Genomic DNA, 17,899 nt, shown 5'->3' with positions numbered 1-17,899 from the left:
GGTATGTATTTGCAACCTTACTCTATCATCAGACCACTCACGTCGGTACAGAAGAAAATGTCAATTCCCAGCTTCTAATAACCTGCAAACTTTGTGTGACTATTACGAAAGTGTGAAGTTGTCGTTCCTTTTTGTAGCAAATTCCACTCCTTTAATCTGGAGGCTAACAGTTCAGACTTCTCTTTTGACAAAGATAGGTCCCTTACTAGATCATCTAATTCTGATTGGTTCATTACATTCATTAACATCCACATCATCCTCCTGTTCCCCATCCAACATGTCACTGTCAGTAACAACAGATGTAGGAGGGACTGGCACTGGATTCTCTGCATCATGTGGCACTGGCTTCAGAGCAGGTTTACAATCAGGATACACAATTTTTGACTTAGTCTTCTTCGAAAACCCAGCAATTTTACTCATACAGAAGTAGCAGTCGGAGTGATGGTCTTTTGGCTCACGCCAAACCATAGGCACAGCAAAAGGCATTTTAATCCTTTTCCCATTCAACCATTGTGTTAGGCCAACGTAACACACCTGACAACAGATATGAGGTGTCCAGCTTTTATCCTGATCTCCAATTTCACATCCAAAGTAATACTTGTAAGCAAATCTCACCCTCTTGGTTAGGTTCTTGCATTGATCACAGTGGGTATATTTGCCACAAATGTAAATTGTCTGGTTTATTAACACAGCTGTGTCTACTTATCTTTAGCTCAAAACAGTCTCACTATGGCCTAGCTCTACTGCCCAAATAGAAGGTTTTACACTAGAGGCAAGCCCTTGGTCTATCTTGCCTTATATACCTATTTCTGACGTCAGCTTACTGACTTGCCCAGCCGCTGCTGGAACATGCTTGCCACCAGGGGGCGTGATTCAGCTGAGGCAGCAGTAGGCATAGTGGTAGCTGCAACTGTTATAATGTTCCCATGAAAAAATACATTACTCAATTACCAATCAATTAAAAAAAAAAGTTATTACACCTTCTAAAAATCATCAGATCTAACAAATACTTTGGGTGGACTGGATGATTTTTTTATTTACTGAATGAATGTCAATTACTCAGGTAAGTGAGAGCATTTTAATTCCAAAATTACACTATTGCAAACCAGTAAAAATGCTAATGTCTTGTCCTAGAACCTTTTAAAGCGGTTTCCTGTTTTCATCAGGACAGTTTTGCCCCACTTGATCTTGAGCTTCAAGCCAAGAGACAGTGCCTAGGCCTAGTTTCTCAAGGTCTGTCTTGAAATGGAGGATCCTGGAAGAATTATTAGACTGCCACAAGCAGGATGAAGCATTTCATGAGTCTTCGATCCCCTCTGTGATCACTCTGCTCAGTACAGTGTTCTGGCAGGTCACGGGAGGTAGCAGTGGGACACAGTTGCAGTGATGCATCAATTACTTACACAGGCTGGTCAAGGACTAAGATAAGTGGGCTGAGCCAAGCAAGACATACAAACACACAGCCAAATATTAAACCACTGAAAAAGGCACGAAGAGAATAATATAATTTTTGTTTTCAGGCCCAGCATCTTGGACCAAAAAAGAAAATAGTGACTGAACAAAGACTAAGCTGGTCTTCTTGGGAAAAAGGCCAACATTGCTAGGAGGACTTCTGTCATCTTTGGAAAGGTAATACATACCTGAAAGTAAATTCTCCTTAGAATGTATGCATATTAATTAATAAAACTGAACATACCTCTAATATTTTTTTTCTGTAAGCTACTTTTATTGGACCTGTTTCAACAGGCAGAAGGTTTGTGTTGATAATGCATTATGATTTTGGGTGCTATGAGAGTTTGAGATCAATTTAAGATGCTTCCAAAATTGTTCAATGATAGGTGTAATTAACTTTCATCTGACCTGTATTTGACCTCTTAAGCTGCATCAACCTGCTTTAGGATGCTTTTGCATTCCTATTAACTTATACAGGGAGGGAAGTAGTTATGACAAGAACAAACATTCATCCGCAGAGGCCTTCAGCATGGTAATCAACATCCAAAACACAGTGGTCTGTAGCATACTCACTCGACAAAATATATTTGTCCATTTTCATCAGTTTCTTGTTCCCAACCATATGGCAGATCTGAAACACATACACATATTGATTAGCCATCCTCTAATCACTTGGAAAATTATTAGAAAATGATCAGAAGAAAGTAATCAATTAGATGATGCAGTAAAACAAACATTTTATATAAACTAGCCATACATCTGGAAGTTTTTGTTTGCTTCAACCACTTTCAAACCAACAGAAATTGCAAATACAGCTGCAAGAAACCACCTTTGAGTTAGAGAAACCAACAAATTGTAAAGTTGAAATGAACAGCTTTCATACATTTTATTAAAAAGATTTTCTTCTATTTTGAGCTAAATATATATGGAAGCACACAAAAAAGAGAATAAATGAATACAAAAACAAAAAAATTTTTTTCATAAATTTCATAAAATTATTTCTGTATCTAAATTTACTGCTTAATAAAGACGCTAGTCCCTTATAAATGACAGTAGAACAAGTTAGTGTAGACAGCAAAGGCTATGGAGTATAATATGTGGAACAGAGCAACTGCCACATGGATAAAAAAACACTGTGGTATGTAAGGCAAAAATGGCGCAGAGACTCAAATGGTTAAGGACATATATATTGTTGTCATTTGTAACACAGTTTAAATAAATATCTTGCAGGTTTTTATATAATATAGGCTAACATAAAGAAAGTATAAATAAAGAAATTTAATAATTGCAGCCTACTGGGCTCAAAAAATAAATAAAATATATATATATAACTTTGAATTTTTACCAACCTGTTGTTCTTTAACAGCTGCAGCCTACAGGCCTCAGCTGTCACAGTGCCACTCTATGAACAAGGCCAATGACACCCTGAATCTGCAAATATGTTTAAAACCATCTCTAGTGATCACATTTCTTACCTAGTATTGTGATCACTTATTTGGTAACATTGCTGATTGGTTCCTACCTACTAGGTGAGAGCCAAAGCATTCATTTAATAGTGAGGTTTAGAATTTTTTTTTTATACCGGTTTATTATGCAACACTTCTTTAACATATGGGGATTAATGCCTAAAAACAATAATGGCTAATAGGGCTTGTGTAGAAAGGAAAACATAACTTTTTCATTTTAGGTAAGTTTAAGATATGACAAAGTTCCCATTGGAGGTACCCCGGCTCTGCTTCAGACCAAGCTTTAGGACATATATTTAAATCTGCTTCGAAAACAGATCAAAACAAATTGATTGTACATTTCCAGGTGGCCATATGCTACCCAAAACAATGTCATTCTTCTGATATTTTTATATATACCAATATATATTGGTTAGTCAGTTTGAAAAAAGACATGTCTATCAAGTTTAACTATTAGAGAATTATACATATCCCGGATAAATCCCTATAAATATAGTTGATCCAGAGAAAGACAAAAAATCCTTTTAAAGCATTGTTCACATAAATCCTTCCTGATCCCCAGGCAATCTGATGTTCTCTGGATCAACATTCTCTGATGTCTTTACTTGAAAACTAATACTTAGTTATTTTCTGTGCTTCTAGAAAAGCATGTTTTTCTGAAAGCAATCTATAAAACGTGCTAAAACTACTTGCTGAACAGACCTTACAGTCAAGAATCCCTTCCTTATCCGGAGCTTAAACTTCTTTTTCCTCCAAACGCAAAGAGTGCCCTCTTGTTCTTTGTAATGATCTCAAAGTGAATAATTGGGAAGACAGTTCTCTATATGGACCATTTATATATTTATACAGGGTGATCATATCCCCCCTTATACGACTCTTCTCAAGGGAGAATAGATTCAGTTCAGCTAATCCATTCAGTTCAGCTCCTCCATTCCTTGTTATTCGTGAAAAAGGATATATTCAGACTGGTGGGGAGGCTGCACTCTCCCCAATTCCACAATATCCTTTTTGTGAACTGCTGCCCAAAACTGGATTGCATATTCCAGATGTGGTCTGACCAATGCTTTGTACAGGGGCAGGATTGTGCCTCAATCTTTGTAGATTGTCCGCTGTATGAGCTGCCAGACTCATTTCTTACAAACAAGTAAAGGGCAGAGACATGGAAACTTAAAAAAAGAAACCAATCCATACATTTGCAACCTATTTAACCCAGTTTTTGACCTATATACAATACAGATATTTTCAGATTAGGTCTAAAATGGCCTATGTATGTACATCTTTAAACAGGACACTGTTGCGCTTCTAGGAACTAAAAAAAAAAGAAAAAAAGAATATAATATGTCTTCTCAAAACAAGCTATTGCATCAGAAGAATGGCATTGTTTTTGGGTAGCATATGGCCGCCTGGAAATGTACAATCAATCTGTTTTGATCTTTGTTAACAGAGCAGTGACAAGACAAATATTCTACCAATAATGGCAGATCATCACTGACTAATAAACAGGCGTATTGAACTAATGGGGTAAGAATCTGATATTTTCCATTCAATTAAATCCTCCTACGTGGTCAACCAACACAGATAAAATGCATTGACATAAAAAATATTCAGGAGTATGTATAACGACAGAAGGAATGATATATAAAAAAGGCTAATAAAATGAATATATACCTCCCATGGCTACCGATACACAGAATGGCTCATGCAGGAACATTTCTCCTATAATTCACCACTGTATAAAGGCAACAAGATGAATTAAAGACAGTGAAGTCATTACCAACCTCCTGCAATTCTCTTCCGCTTTCCCGTTTTTGGGTGCTCCCACTGAGTTTTCTCATCTAAGTGGCTATTAAATGAAAAACAGAAACATTATTTTATCGCCACATAACTCATAGATTCTGGAGGGTTATATAGCACTTTATTAAAGTATATGTAAACCCTAACAACAAACTTCTTTTATTTGTTCCCTTTTTGTCTATTAGATAGAACATTGAATGTATTTTGTTATATCTGTTTAATGGTGCAAAAAATACCTGTTGACCCCGGCAGAAATCCATTGATGTTCTATATCTTGCTTGACTGATCTGTATTACCTCCAGAAATATAAACTAACCCTCAACTTCCCTTGCATACCATGGCCTGAGGTGATTTGATAAGAGGGAATTCTGTGATTTTCCAGAGGACAACACGGCAGGATTGACGTCATGGACTTGAGTTATTAAAGCTCTCCAAGACTGGTGAAGATGGATCACCCAGTGAAGAACCTGGGTGATCCAACAAACCTAGAATGAATCTGGTGTAGTATTGCAAACATTTGCCACTTAATTGAAAACGATTTTAGGAAGTCCAGTAGATAATATAGAGGATGAGGATTTATTATACTGTAGCTCTCCAGAACTGTAGAAGAGAGACTATCATGAGAAAACCGGGGCGATGCCACAAACCTGGAACTGATTTCTTTAAAAAAAAATTGCTATTAGTTGGCAAACGTTTCAATCCTCGAACAGATCCATTCTAGGTTTGCTGGATCACCCAGTTTCACCAATAATATATAGTATCGAATGGGACAAGAAATGGGACCTGATTTATTAAAGCTCTTCAAGACTGGGGAATATATATATTTATTAATTTTTTTATATATATATATATATAAAAAAGCTTTATAAATCAGGTCCCATTTCTTGTTATATCAGTCCAGAAAACACATATGGTGTCAGCAACCAGAGCTTTATAGAAGCAAAATCTGTTTCTGGCAGATCAACATGTATCATTCTGTGCTTCCATAGTCTTTAAAGAGAACCTACACCCAGTAAAGTATTTACATATTCTGAACAAAGAATAAAAGCACCCTAAATTAACCCATCATTTATTGTTCTTCTTATTTTAACACTGAAAGAGAAACCTTCAAAGTCATAACATATTAAATGAAATCTTATGGAGAGCAGATCTGGACAAGCTAACAAATACAAATAACCAGTACATGTGTAAAAGTTCTAACAAACCCACTGTGACCCAATTTCGAGAATATTTGAGATGACAAACGTTTAAATAAAAATCACTTAAAAGACATTAAGGCTTGATTTAAAGCTAGGCAAAGGCAACTATACAACTGTTGCAGGAAACAAACGTTTGTGATAAATTCAAGTGACAATTTAGGAACTATGTACAGGTAGTCCTATCGAGAGGGGTGGACAAGCAGGAGACATCTCATTTAATTTTTAAACAACAGTGTAGCCTTAGCAGATGTTAGCAAAAGCCCATCAGTATTTCAAATCAGCAGAACACTAGTACAGCCTTTGCCTTTTTACCATAGACCAGTGCTTGGGAATGTTAAGGGTGTTAAAAATAATTGATAAATATCTAATAATGATTGGATATTACTGAATTTGTCAAGGTGCCTTCCTTCTTACTTTTGTGTACCAAAGATGAATTTGTTTATTGTTACTTTAAATGAAAATTATTAAAAATAATTGAAACCCCATAGACCAGTACTTCTCAACCAGGGTTCCATGGAACCTTAGGGTTTCTCTAAGGGTTGCTAGGGGTTCCTTGAGCAATGAACAGTTTGTGACTCTAAGGTCATTCTAAATGACGGCAATGATCTTTTTGGCTATTTGTAAGGATGACATTCTTCCCACTGGTCAGTCAGCAATGTGAGGTATTCTTCCCACCACTGCTACACAAATGTACTGTGAGCTGTGGATAGTAATCATAAGAGGGGTTCTCTGAAGGCCCAAAAGTTATTTCAAGGGTCCCCCATGTTAAAAAGAACAAGAAACACAGCCATAGACTGTGCACCAGCAATCATTTCCATTGATGTGTGTGACTCTATACTTCTTGTAAATAATATGTGATAGAATAATGCCTACAGACTGGAAATATTTGCACCACAATAATGAGAGCACTAGGCCAGATCAGCAACTGCTAAATGAGAATGGCTACTCTGGACCCCCCTAAAATGTTCCTATTTATTACCACATCTTCAATGGCTTTTCTCCCCAAATGGAGCGGTTGGGTATAATCTTTTGTACGCGGTTGCATTGGCATTGTAGTTGCAGCATTATTTATGGAAGGAAGAGCTCCTTCTGGATGTGTCATTGCCTTAACTACCCTGAAGAAAAAATGGCACAATCGCTGCAAATGCAAGGGTAACCTGTGCAAACACCTTGATCTGCATGCAGTGTGGTTTGCTGCTTCCTGAGAGCCAAGCAGCAGTTTGCTACGCTTCCTAGGAAGAATAATTACACAGCTTTACACCACAAGTCTGAAAGAGGCCTTAATGTGCCTTATAACAAAAAAAAAAACAATCCCTGACCTCAAGTAGGCATAGCTTCTCAAACTTTGAAGGAGTTTGGGGAGGTTAGGCTTATCTGCAAGTGTATACAAACCGCAATAATGAAGTTCTTTTTTGGACTGTAAATATATATTTGGTTTTGGTTATACATGGTTAGGTAGTACAAAATATGTGTTGATCATGGCATTACTAAAAATTCTGCTAGCTGAATATTATTATTATTATTATTATTAATAAACAGGATATATATAACGTCCTATGTATTTTGCCTGTGCATCATTCTTATCAGCAGGTATTATTCACAGTTTTTTGGGGGGTAAAGAACACCCCATCCAGGACTATAATTTCTGGACCCCATACTCCCACATTACAAAGCCAAGCATTTTTGCTCAAGGCCCAGTACAGAAATACCCGCCCTCCCGATAACAGCCCGGGAGGTTTTCTGTAGGGGGCCATTCTGTACCTTTATAGATAAAGTACAGAAAAACAAATTAAGCAAAATCCTGAACTGGTAATCTGTAATACACAGGTTGACACTCGGAAGTGCCGGATTTTCAATATTCCAGACTTACCGTTATATATGCTGAATATATATTTAACAGGAAATTGCTACCTGTACAGTCCTTTAAATGGATGCTGAATACATAATGGGGCTATACAGCAGCAAATAAATGAATTAATAATAAAGGAATTAGCAGGAAAGCATGTGCAAGACCCAACAGACAGCGCCATAAAAACATAAACGGCGCCTCCAGAAAACAGTGTAAATTTGAAAATGCGTTTCGAAATCCATACAGAAAATTGGAAGGAATTGGGTTATCGATGGCCGAATTTTTGAATGTCAACCTGTAGTTTACACTTGTGACCTTGTGATTAGATATGATTTAACTGGTGTTCTGATTGTCACAAGATGCCAGCAGGCTTCCAACAACTCCAAGTAGTTCTAAAGCCTGCTTACTAGCAGCTTGTTTAAAAGCAGAACTAACTCATTCCTAAAAACATTCAGGATCATGCAGGTCATTATTGCAGAAAAGGACAGGAAATGTCTCCTCTGCAATAATCCCTCTTACCTGCCTGATTGCTCAGGGTATCTGCAATAAAAAGCTTAGCTGCGCATGCTTTGGTTGCCAGGATACCCAGCAATGCAGCTTCCCCTGCGCATGTCCAGAATGAATGAACTCCTGACCTGGCCAATCAAGATGGCCGGAGATTATCTCCATTAAGAGGAAGGAAGAAGATGGTGGGACCCTGTGAAGGAATGGTGGGGACAGGTGAGTATTTTGGGTTTAGTTCTGCTTTAAATTGACAGCCATATCCCATACTGAAGTACATATATATATATATATATACATACATACAGAGAGAAAGAAGGACATAATAAAATATTATATAACAGCATACATCTAATTATCATACACTTTACAGGGTTATATTATATAATAAACTTCCCACTATGGCCCATCTTACTTAGCATAGTAAACCCATCCATCCTTTGTGCTCCTTTCCTCCCATCCAGGTGGCAGTTCATCCTCACTGTCTGTATCATCCAGGCCAGCGTATTTCAGGGCTGCCATAGCACTGTGGCTGCTATAGAAATGTCAGTTTAATGTCAGTGACTTTATCTGTGCTGGCTTCACACGATCTACAAACTCGCCACCAGGGGTCTCCCGAACTCTGTAAACAGAAAGAGAAAGGGTGATTCTGATTGGCTGCAGGCAGAAAACAAAAGCCATGTGCTGGGTCTAGGCTGGGCTGCCAGAAATGCCAGGGGCTTAACCTGTTCAGTACCAGCACAGCACAGATGCTAGCTTCATTGCAATTTACAGAAAAAAAATATAAATATAATATTTTTATAATATATAAAATAATGTTTTACAGGCTCACATAAATTACATGGAATCCTTATCTTATGACATTATCATTTTTTATTAGCTCTTTGTTGGTATTATTCTACTATCTATATCACACCCAGCAACCAACATTACTTAGATAAATGTGACAACATAAAGGCGCAATACATGCACTGCCAATATTCCTATCGGTAATTGATTAGTTATATGCACACATGTATGATATTCTGCCCATTGCAATTTTTTTGGAAGTGATCAGAATGTTGATCAGATTGAATTATTCATTCCTTAACAAGATAACTTGTGTACTTTTGATCAATATTTACCTATACTTCCTATATCTATCCACAAACCCCAAAAAAGTGGTCTCTTGTGATTGGTCGGCAGCTGAATTTACTTTGGATTCACTTTAGGATATTACCATTTTATTGGAGCAAAATAGAAGATCTGCTCATGTCTCCTCAGCCTAGCACATTTATTCCAATATATTGTAATACAGTATTAGGAATAGGCAGATTGAAACTATTGATCACAGCAGCCAGGGAAGTTTGTGACCACACAGTGATATCAGCAGTCTTTGGTCAAATTTAGAATTTGCTGGTGTCAGCGCACACATTGTGGAAATGCTGTGTTGCATGTTGGTCACATGACCTAACAAAGGTGCTTTAAATCACATGACCAGAACCAGAGCTGCTTGGGCCAGCTATTTATAGGTAAATTCTGGGTCACATTTTTACACTCCTAGCTTCTGTCCCTAATCTGTTATATCACATCAGTCTTTAGTGTTTAAGTCAACATTAATTTCATGGTATTAGGTGATGAATAATTCAAGATGGTATTAGCCCTTATAGTAGTGTCTGTGTATATTTCATGCTGTCTAAGATTTCTATTCACTTCCTGGCCCATAGGCACAACAGGAATTAAATGAAAATCCCCTATATGACAGTTGCCACCAGAATAAAGGTGCCCCAATTGAAGGATTCCATCTCCATTCTTGTTCTATTGACAAATAAAAAACTGATTCCCTATTGCTTTCTGTACAGATCACCCAAACAAAAAGAGAAATAGAATCTATCCAGCAGTAAGACCATAAAATCTGCCAAGATTTTAACTCTTTCCATGCAATCTAAAACTTGAGAAAAAAAATGTCAGTACATAAATTTTCAATGTTAAAAGAAAATGAAAAGAAAAACAGCTTGTTTAAAATCAATGGTTTACTTTTTATATTCAATTTTGAAAATATTCATTCTTAATCCTTTTTTTTTTTTTAGCATAAAACTAAATAGGAAAAAAGTACAATTACTTCATGTCCTTAGGTCTGTTTCAAATATCTAAGTGTACTTTATGATAAATGCAGCAGAGTGAGTGAGACTCCACAGTAACCGGGTAGAGTTATGGAATGCCAGAGTCCCAAGGAGATTAGGGGAAGCCACAGGGCCCATTCACACCACAACTTGTTCTGTGTTTTATGTTGCGCAGATCATTCATTTGAATTGGGCAGTCAATGCACAGATCAGATGCATGGTGCATTGTGTATGTGCATTTGTGTTAGAATGTGTTACCATAATGAATAAACATGTTGTAAATGAGCCCTCCCATGAGACCTCTCGAATGCGTCCCCCAGGTGGCCAGTCTCCTCTCAAAGTATCCACCCAGGCACCAGGTGTTGCTTGATTTCGTCCACCCTGTGCTCAGACACTGCTTTAAAGAAACTGCCCATTAGCCTGGCACAGCTGGACACTTCTGGCAGACGGGCACCACTCCAAAGTGTTCCCCCAAGTGCAGCTTGAAAGCGTCAAGCTAGGCAAACGGGTGCCACACAAAAGTGTCTGCCCAGATGACCAGGCACCAGTCTAAAGCATCTGCCTTTCGAGGTGGTGCCTAAAAATTATATGCCCTGGAGGCCACGTGCCTCTTCAAAGTATCGGGGCCAAGCACTACTCATAGCGTCCTCCCACGACCGGGTGTCGCTTAAAAGGGTCCGCTCTTCACCCACTCCCATTTTGAAGTGTCTGGTCAGCAGTGAGGCGCTGATTGAAGCATGGAGCTGGTGGCCATGGTTATGTGCGGACCACATGCAACCACGCCACAAATCAACCAATCATTAGCCGGCAGCTACGGTCTCATGTGGTTGTTGAGCAGTAACCACACTGCAAATCTCCACCATTCAATAGGATTTAAAATTGTCAGTCACATGGCTGCACACAGGGGTGTAGTCGTTTAAAAAAAAAAAAAAGAAGAGGGGACACAGTATTCGTGAAAGCTATCCATGGTGAGTGCGCAGGGGGTGCCCGCCCCACTACACCCCTGGCTGCACATAAAGATCCTTATGTGTTAGCTTTGTAAATGAACTACTACAGAGCTACAACACCAAGATAAGGATCCTTATTTTAAAAAAAATGCAGCCTCATAGCCTAAAAATCCCCTCCTCCTCCGGTGTCACTGTCTGTATCTGTCTGTTATTTGCAACCCCTATTTAATATACAGCGCTATGTAATATGTTGGTGCTATATAAATACAGTTTAATAATAAAATAAAGATCCTTATCCTTGCGTAATAAAACAATTGTCAATATACAATGGGAGCTTGGAGGGGGTTAAGGCACTTGCCTTGTGATGATGCTGATGGCAGTTGACACTCCAGACTCAGAAGGGTTAATACAGGTTGTCTAGATTGCAAGCTCCTGGGAACAAAGCCTCTCACAGGCTGTATATAAGGGAGACCAGCGGAGTCCTTAGATAAACAGTCCTGTGAATGGACACGGAGCAGCTTCTGAGTCTGTACAGAGATCAGTGCCTGCAGACATTCACATGGGCTGCACACACCATTCTAAACACTGGATTATCTGTGTGTGTCTGCGCTTCCTGTGTGATGAGAATAGGAGCGTGCGGAAACACAGGCCTCAGCCTCAAGTTCCAGATCATATGTCACCCCATATAAACATTGCTATGAATAAATGTTATGTGAGAAACACTTCTGAGTTGTTTAATGAACAGGACAATTAGATTGCATGCTTGCAGCATAGGGGAAGACAATGAAAGCTGCTTTCTAACAAAGCAACCCTGCAGCAGGAATGAAAATATTAACTCCTTTGTGACCAAAAGTCATTGATGCCTAGCAGTGGCAGAACTGACAGAGAGCAGGGCTGAGATACAACACCGGGGAATATCAGAGAGAGACGGGGCCGCTATGTCTAAGGAGGGTCCGGGACCTTCGTGCATAATTTGCACCTCTCTATGTTTGTCCCTATTGCCGGGATGCTCAGACTAAATTAGTTATTGGGTTAACATAACAATACGTCTATGATTAATTGCATTTTACATGACCAAGATAGCTCCGACCTTTACCCCTTCTAACTTTTTCTTTAACCTTCTGAGCAATACCCCGAGTGTGGGTAAAAAAAAAAAAAAACAGCTGATAGAGGTAACGCCGAGCCACACTCATGGTATTGGATTCAATACAAAATAACTGTATTGAATCCAATACAAAGTATATATATATATATATATATATATATATATATATATATATATATATATATATTTTTTTTATTATTATTATTATATAATAATATAAGTTATGCTACTGTACAGTTTTATTACAGGTTTCAGTATTTTTTATTTATTTACGCACCCTTGTTTTAACAGATTTTTGTGAGGATCCCTCCTGCCAAAATTCATCACATTTATATCAAACAGGACCCTTGCCTTCCAAGAACCCAACTGCCCTAACCAATCAAAACCCCATGCTTCCAGTTGCTCTAAAATAAAAGGGTGGTCAGGAAACTTATTCTTCCTAAAAGAGGGCCTCCCACTTCTGTCTGCACCCTTTTAACCCTTGATCTGCCACACTCCTCCTTACCTCTAGACCAGTCACTACTTCTATCCCTCCCTAACCATTTCCTATTCTTGTTATCCCTTACCCTGAGCTAGGCCCACACCCTGTCATGCAGGCCCTGCACCTATTGTTTTAATGCTACGGGTCTCTCTCTATCAATAAGGAATTATACAGCTTTTGTTTGAAACTTTCTTTTTGGTAAATGTCCTACCCATGAATATAACATTCTTTAACAGAAAGAAAGGGGGATGACAGATCAAACCAGTATACATTGACCAAAAAATAAATATTTTGTAAAAAAAGACAACAAGCATCCAATTGTGAAGCAATACCCAAGTTCAATCAACTCTAAATCCACAGACCAAGCATGCCAGGGGGTGAACACATAGCGGTCCTATTCCAAAGCATTGAATCTGACATTTACTGAAACATTTCTTGGTGGGGATTCTTCTAGGTCCATGTGTTTCAATGGCAGTAACTGATACTGCACTAGGGACTAAATGTCAGATCTACTGTTTCAGGCTTAGTCTACACGGACTGTTTCCCCAGCGTTTAACCTGAGGCTTTTAAAGCCCTTGTTTAAAATCCCCATGCATTACAATGGGTTAATCTACACCAGGACGTTTCCTTGAGGCACGTTTAGGACATTTATCTTGCAACTTTGCTTGCAACGTTTAAAAAATAAAACGCTGGGTTACCGGTGGAAACCACCCAAAAACGTAATATACAAATTAGTTAAAAATGCTGGAAAACGCGATAAAAATGCGGGAAAACGCAGCATAGACGTTTTCCAGCATTTTAAAGGCAAGCATGAAAACGCTAATAAAAGTGCATAAAAACACATGTATATGCAATAGGAACGTTTACATGCATTTTAAAAAAACGTCAATGTAGACCCAGCCTTATAAATATTATATTATTATTATTATTATTATTATTATTATTAATAATATTATTATTATTATCATTATATATTGTATTCGTAAAGCATCAAAATATTAGACAGCACTGTAGATAAATATGGGTTGAAAATGACAGAGGGATAAAAACAATGACACAGGAGGAGGAGAGGACCCTGCCCAAAAGTAGTAAATAGACCCCAAAGAGAGCATTTCTTATGTAGTCTGCAGTCCCTTGTAGTTCTTGTTCGAAAGACTGTCAAGGAAAAGCTATAGTACATGTGTATAATGAGCAAAGAAAGAAAAGAGACAAGCCCCAGCCCCAAGCTATTTATCACTCCAGTTCCCCATATTATATATTACGTCTGGTCGTTCTGGAAATATGAGGTCTATGGTTACAAATTACAGCAAAACGTAATTTAATACTGATGTCCCAGAGAGGTAAGGGGGCTGCAAGGATAAAAGGTAGGAAGTAGGGGGCTTCTACCCATCTTCCCACCGCATGCACTCTGGTTCCTTTAATGGCCTACATCTCAAAATGAAAATTTCTTCTCAAACTACAGCCTATATACACTTGAATTACATTTTGTGTGGGTAATGAGGGGAAGGAAAGAGAAAAGAAAAGGAGTGATAGAATAAGAGAATAATCTTTTTGTTTCTCTACAAATTCCAACGCGGCCCAGTCAAGACAGAGACACTTGCACCATGTTGACACAACCTGTATCTAGCCTGGTTAATTTTAGGGGTTCTGCCAGTTGCCCAAACTTTAGTGTACAAATGGTATACCAACGAACATGATCGAAACTTACAGTTTATAATGATTTGATAATAATATTTACTTTACTAGCCAAGGCAATTGCTGCTTTGACAGTTTAGAAAGTGGGATTTGCTTGTTGTTTTTACGAATCCGGGCAGTTACGGGCAGTTCCCCTATGGCAAATGACAGCATGTGATGGTATTCTATTGCTAGGCAATGGGACTGCTTTCTCAAATTTGTGTGGCAATGACACTACACCGGTGTGGAAGGCCTTTGGGGTAGAAGGATTGGACATAGAGACCCACAAGCCAGAAGGCATAGGTGGTTTTATTTTTTTTTAAGGAGTGGCGGAGGAGCGGTGGTTTACCATACCCTATGAGGGGTCGGGTCAGGATATGTCTACAATGCAGGGAGTGGGTGGAGTAATTTTTTTGTGTTTGGAGTTGGGGGTACCAAGGCACTACATTGGCTAAGATCAGAAAGTAGAAACATTGTGGCTCTTAGGAGCTCCTGTCATGTGTAAATATTCCTACATATAAATACAGTGCAATTAATTTTCCCTCAAGTGTCACTGAAACTAACGTAAAAAAGCAATCCTTAAAAAAATAATATTGCATAATAGTCATTCCTATTTAATTAACCTAAACCAAACAAATATTTATCCTATAATGAGCTGATTTTATAAAACCAAACATATGAGTGATCCATAACCTATAAACTATGTTGCATTTAATAGTAACATTTGCAGTCAGTGTCAATTTGTCTTTACAAACATACCTGCTTGGCTTTGTTGATTCTTGTTTACACAGTGATATTATAGCATTTTACTACTTGGACTTTAGTACTTTCTTCATAGTGTACTGAATAATAACCACAGGTCACTGAAAAACAAACTTTACATTGGCAACACTGATTAGGAGCGCCATCATGTTGCATGGTCATCAAACTGATGTTATATATAATTAGTGTAAAATGATATTATTTGGCATTACATGTCCTTTGTTTGATATGAATTAAATAGTTAGCAAGATTAGGGCTATAATAAAGTCTTACTAAAACTTCTGTCATTCTAAAAATGTGTTCAGTCAATCCCCATGAATTCCGTATATCCTTTGCAGGGAAGTGCATATGCATATGCCTTTGGCTCTGTTCTGAATGCCTTTGATTGTAGTGGTCCCCCTCCTTTTGCAGCTTGCGGACCACTGAATCTACTGACTTCGGACCACGCATGCTTGGTCCGGAGTCTTGTGTCACTCAAAGGGGAAGAAACTTCCCCCTTAGTGACCCCATAATGGCAGAACACGCCCACTTTTCCATTGAAGGTCAAGAGACACAACCTGCCCACCGCCCTGATCCTGCGATTTGTACGGCTCTGGCTTTGGCCGGTGATCCCGCTGGGGGGTGCACTGGCCAGAGCCGCGGCCCACTTGTCAGACGGCCACCAGTAGGCCTTGGACCGGGGTTGGGGACCCCTGCCCTAGAGAGCCCAGACTAAATATGTAAACACCCACATACATGATACACAATGCAAGTAATTATGAGACATTTTTTTCTATAGGCAGGCAGCTGAAATTACAAGTGCTTTTTACTGTCAACCACCAGCAGCATAGGAAAATGGATAGAAAAAGAAGGGAATGAGATATATGTGCCCCTGTTTTTCTATAAAACGTGCTCTGTAATCTAGTTTGCTAAAGAAGGAAGGGGCAAAATGTAGCCACTTCTCTTGGGCAAAGTCATACTCCAGCCTGCACCCAACAGTGGGAAGGGCCATTGTTAGGGGACAGGACCACGCCCCACTGCTGTGGGGTCTGTGGGCTCATTTAAATCTGAAAGCCCCCATAGATATCAACCTCTTCACCCCTTCACTGTGCAAAATGAGTACAGGGCTACATAGTTACCCCTTATTCATTCCCAGAAAGGGGTAAATGATCCCCCAAAATAACAAAACCACACAATAGAAAAAATCTATCTTTTTTTTTTTTTCTTTAATTAATATTTAACTTTGCAGCATCAAGCTAAGTCCAGATATGCAATCCCATGTCAGGGAACAATCAATGTGTGAATGTGGCCCTGATGCATTTTAAAAAATTCTTGCTAATTATGTAACTAGTTATGGTCATTGTTCAGCCAATCAGCAAGGAGACGGGTGTCCTTTACTGGACTGGCTGCATACTGAATATAATGATAAGAGCTCCATCCACCTGGTCACAGTTCGGCCATTCCAGCCTTTGAATGATACTAGTGGTCATTGTTCAGTGGCATTACTATACCTACCAATGACTGTTATAGTAATGTAGGATCAGAACTGTGATTGGTAAAAGCCAAGAGTTCTGATCTGAGCTCAAAAAAGAATTCTGGGTCAGAGTCAATTTCCTAAAACACCCGTAGTTAAAACTTTAAAGAATTATTAATTGATTGGCCTAATATTAGTAACAAACAATGGTTCATTTCTGTTTTCTTATGTAAGTGGACCTATTCTTGATCTGAACAAGCATTCTTTCTCAACGTGCAGTATCTAGAAATAAAGGAAATAGTATTTTCTTGTTTGCAGCACTAGATGGCAATGTGTGCAAGAAAAACACACTGCTACTCCATAAGGTCTGATTCTCATTTAAATTATTGTACTAACTTTTATAACTTCATCATTTCCTATGGCTAAATGTAAGACTCCATGAAAAACATAGCACATACCGTAGGCATTAGTTCATATTAATAAAGCGTGCATTTATGTAACACACCCCTTCAGGAGATAGTGGTTGGGGTTCTCCTTTGTTGGTACAAATCAAGTCAGGCTCAGTCATTTCTTGTAATTTAGGGTTTTTAAACTTCTGAGCTGTATAGAAAAAGTGAGGTTAGGTTGCAGGATGCATATTACCAATACCAATTTTACAATCTGTACAGGTGAGTATCTCTGCCGGTATTGCTCAGGTGCCTCACTCTTGAGCTAACTTCTACATCCTGATGGTCCCTAACATCAAGAATGTTACTTGTACACCAATTCCAGACCCCGTCCTCAAGTAGTATGCATCCAGTGTCCAAGGCTAGTATTTAGCTTTTGATAGGATGCTCAACCTCTAAAAGTCCCAGGGGTATACATGAACTTGTGGTATCCTCTCCTTAATATAAATAATGAGCTTGACCCCCCATGGGCTGTTGGCTCATCTCTATATAGGCTTTAAGGCAGGCCCAAACCTCATGGTCCTCTGGGCCCAATGTCTGGTATGGGCTAGACCAAACCAGACCACGCAGGTCCCTTTTGCTTGCTTGCTTGCTTGCTTGCTTGCTAATGGGGCTCTCTCCCAGACATTTATCCCTTTTTCTTAAATCATTCCAAAAGCTTTACATTT

At 38.7% G+C, this 17,899-nt stretch overlaps 2 protein-coding genes across 5 annotated transcripts in view; one reads left to right on the top strand and one right to left on the bottom strand.

The window, feature by feature from the left end:
* WWOX (WW domain containing oxidoreductase) overlaps positions 1 to 11,903 on the bottom strand; it is a 561,627-nt gene extending 549,724 nt beyond the window's left edge. For all 3 annotated transcript variants that reach the window (XM_072422778.1, XM_072422779.1, XM_072422780.1), the window contains exons 1-4: positions 11,669 to 11,903; positions 8,677 to 8,883; positions 4,697 to 4,761; positions 2,026 to 2,083 (exon numbers count right to left, since the gene is read on the bottom strand). In XM_072422778.1, the coding sequence (XP_072278879.1) occupies positions 2,026 to 2,083; positions 4,697 to 4,761; positions 8,677 to 8,783 (230 nt within the window). In that variant the 5' untranslated portion in view covers positions 8,784 to 8,883; positions 11,669 to 11,903. The remainder of the gene's footprint in view (positions 1 to 2,025; positions 2,084 to 4,696; positions 4,762 to 8,676; positions 8,884 to 11,668) is intronic.
* Positions 1,504 to 17,899, top strand: part of LOC140338533 (uncharacterized) — a 61,138-nt gene continuing 44,742 nt past the window's right edge. The window contains exon 1 of one of the 2 annotated variants that reach the window (XM_072422785.1): positions 1,504 to 1,629. The gene's annotated coding sequence lies outside the window, so the exon portion shown is untranslated. The remainder of the gene's footprint in view (positions 1,630 to 17,899) is intronic. The other variant, XM_072422783.1, reaches the window with a different exon arrangement.

This window comes from Pyxicephalus adspersus, chromosome 9 (assembly GCF_032062135.1).
Source record: "Pyxicephalus adspersus chromosome 9, UCB_Pads_2.0, whole genome shotgun sequence".
In the NCBI taxonomy this organism is placed as follows: domain Eukaryota; kingdom Metazoa; phylum Chordata; class Amphibia; order Anura; family Pyxicephalidae; genus Pyxicephalus; species Pyxicephalus adspersus.
This window is presented reverse-complemented; position numbering and strand designations above follow the sequence as displayed.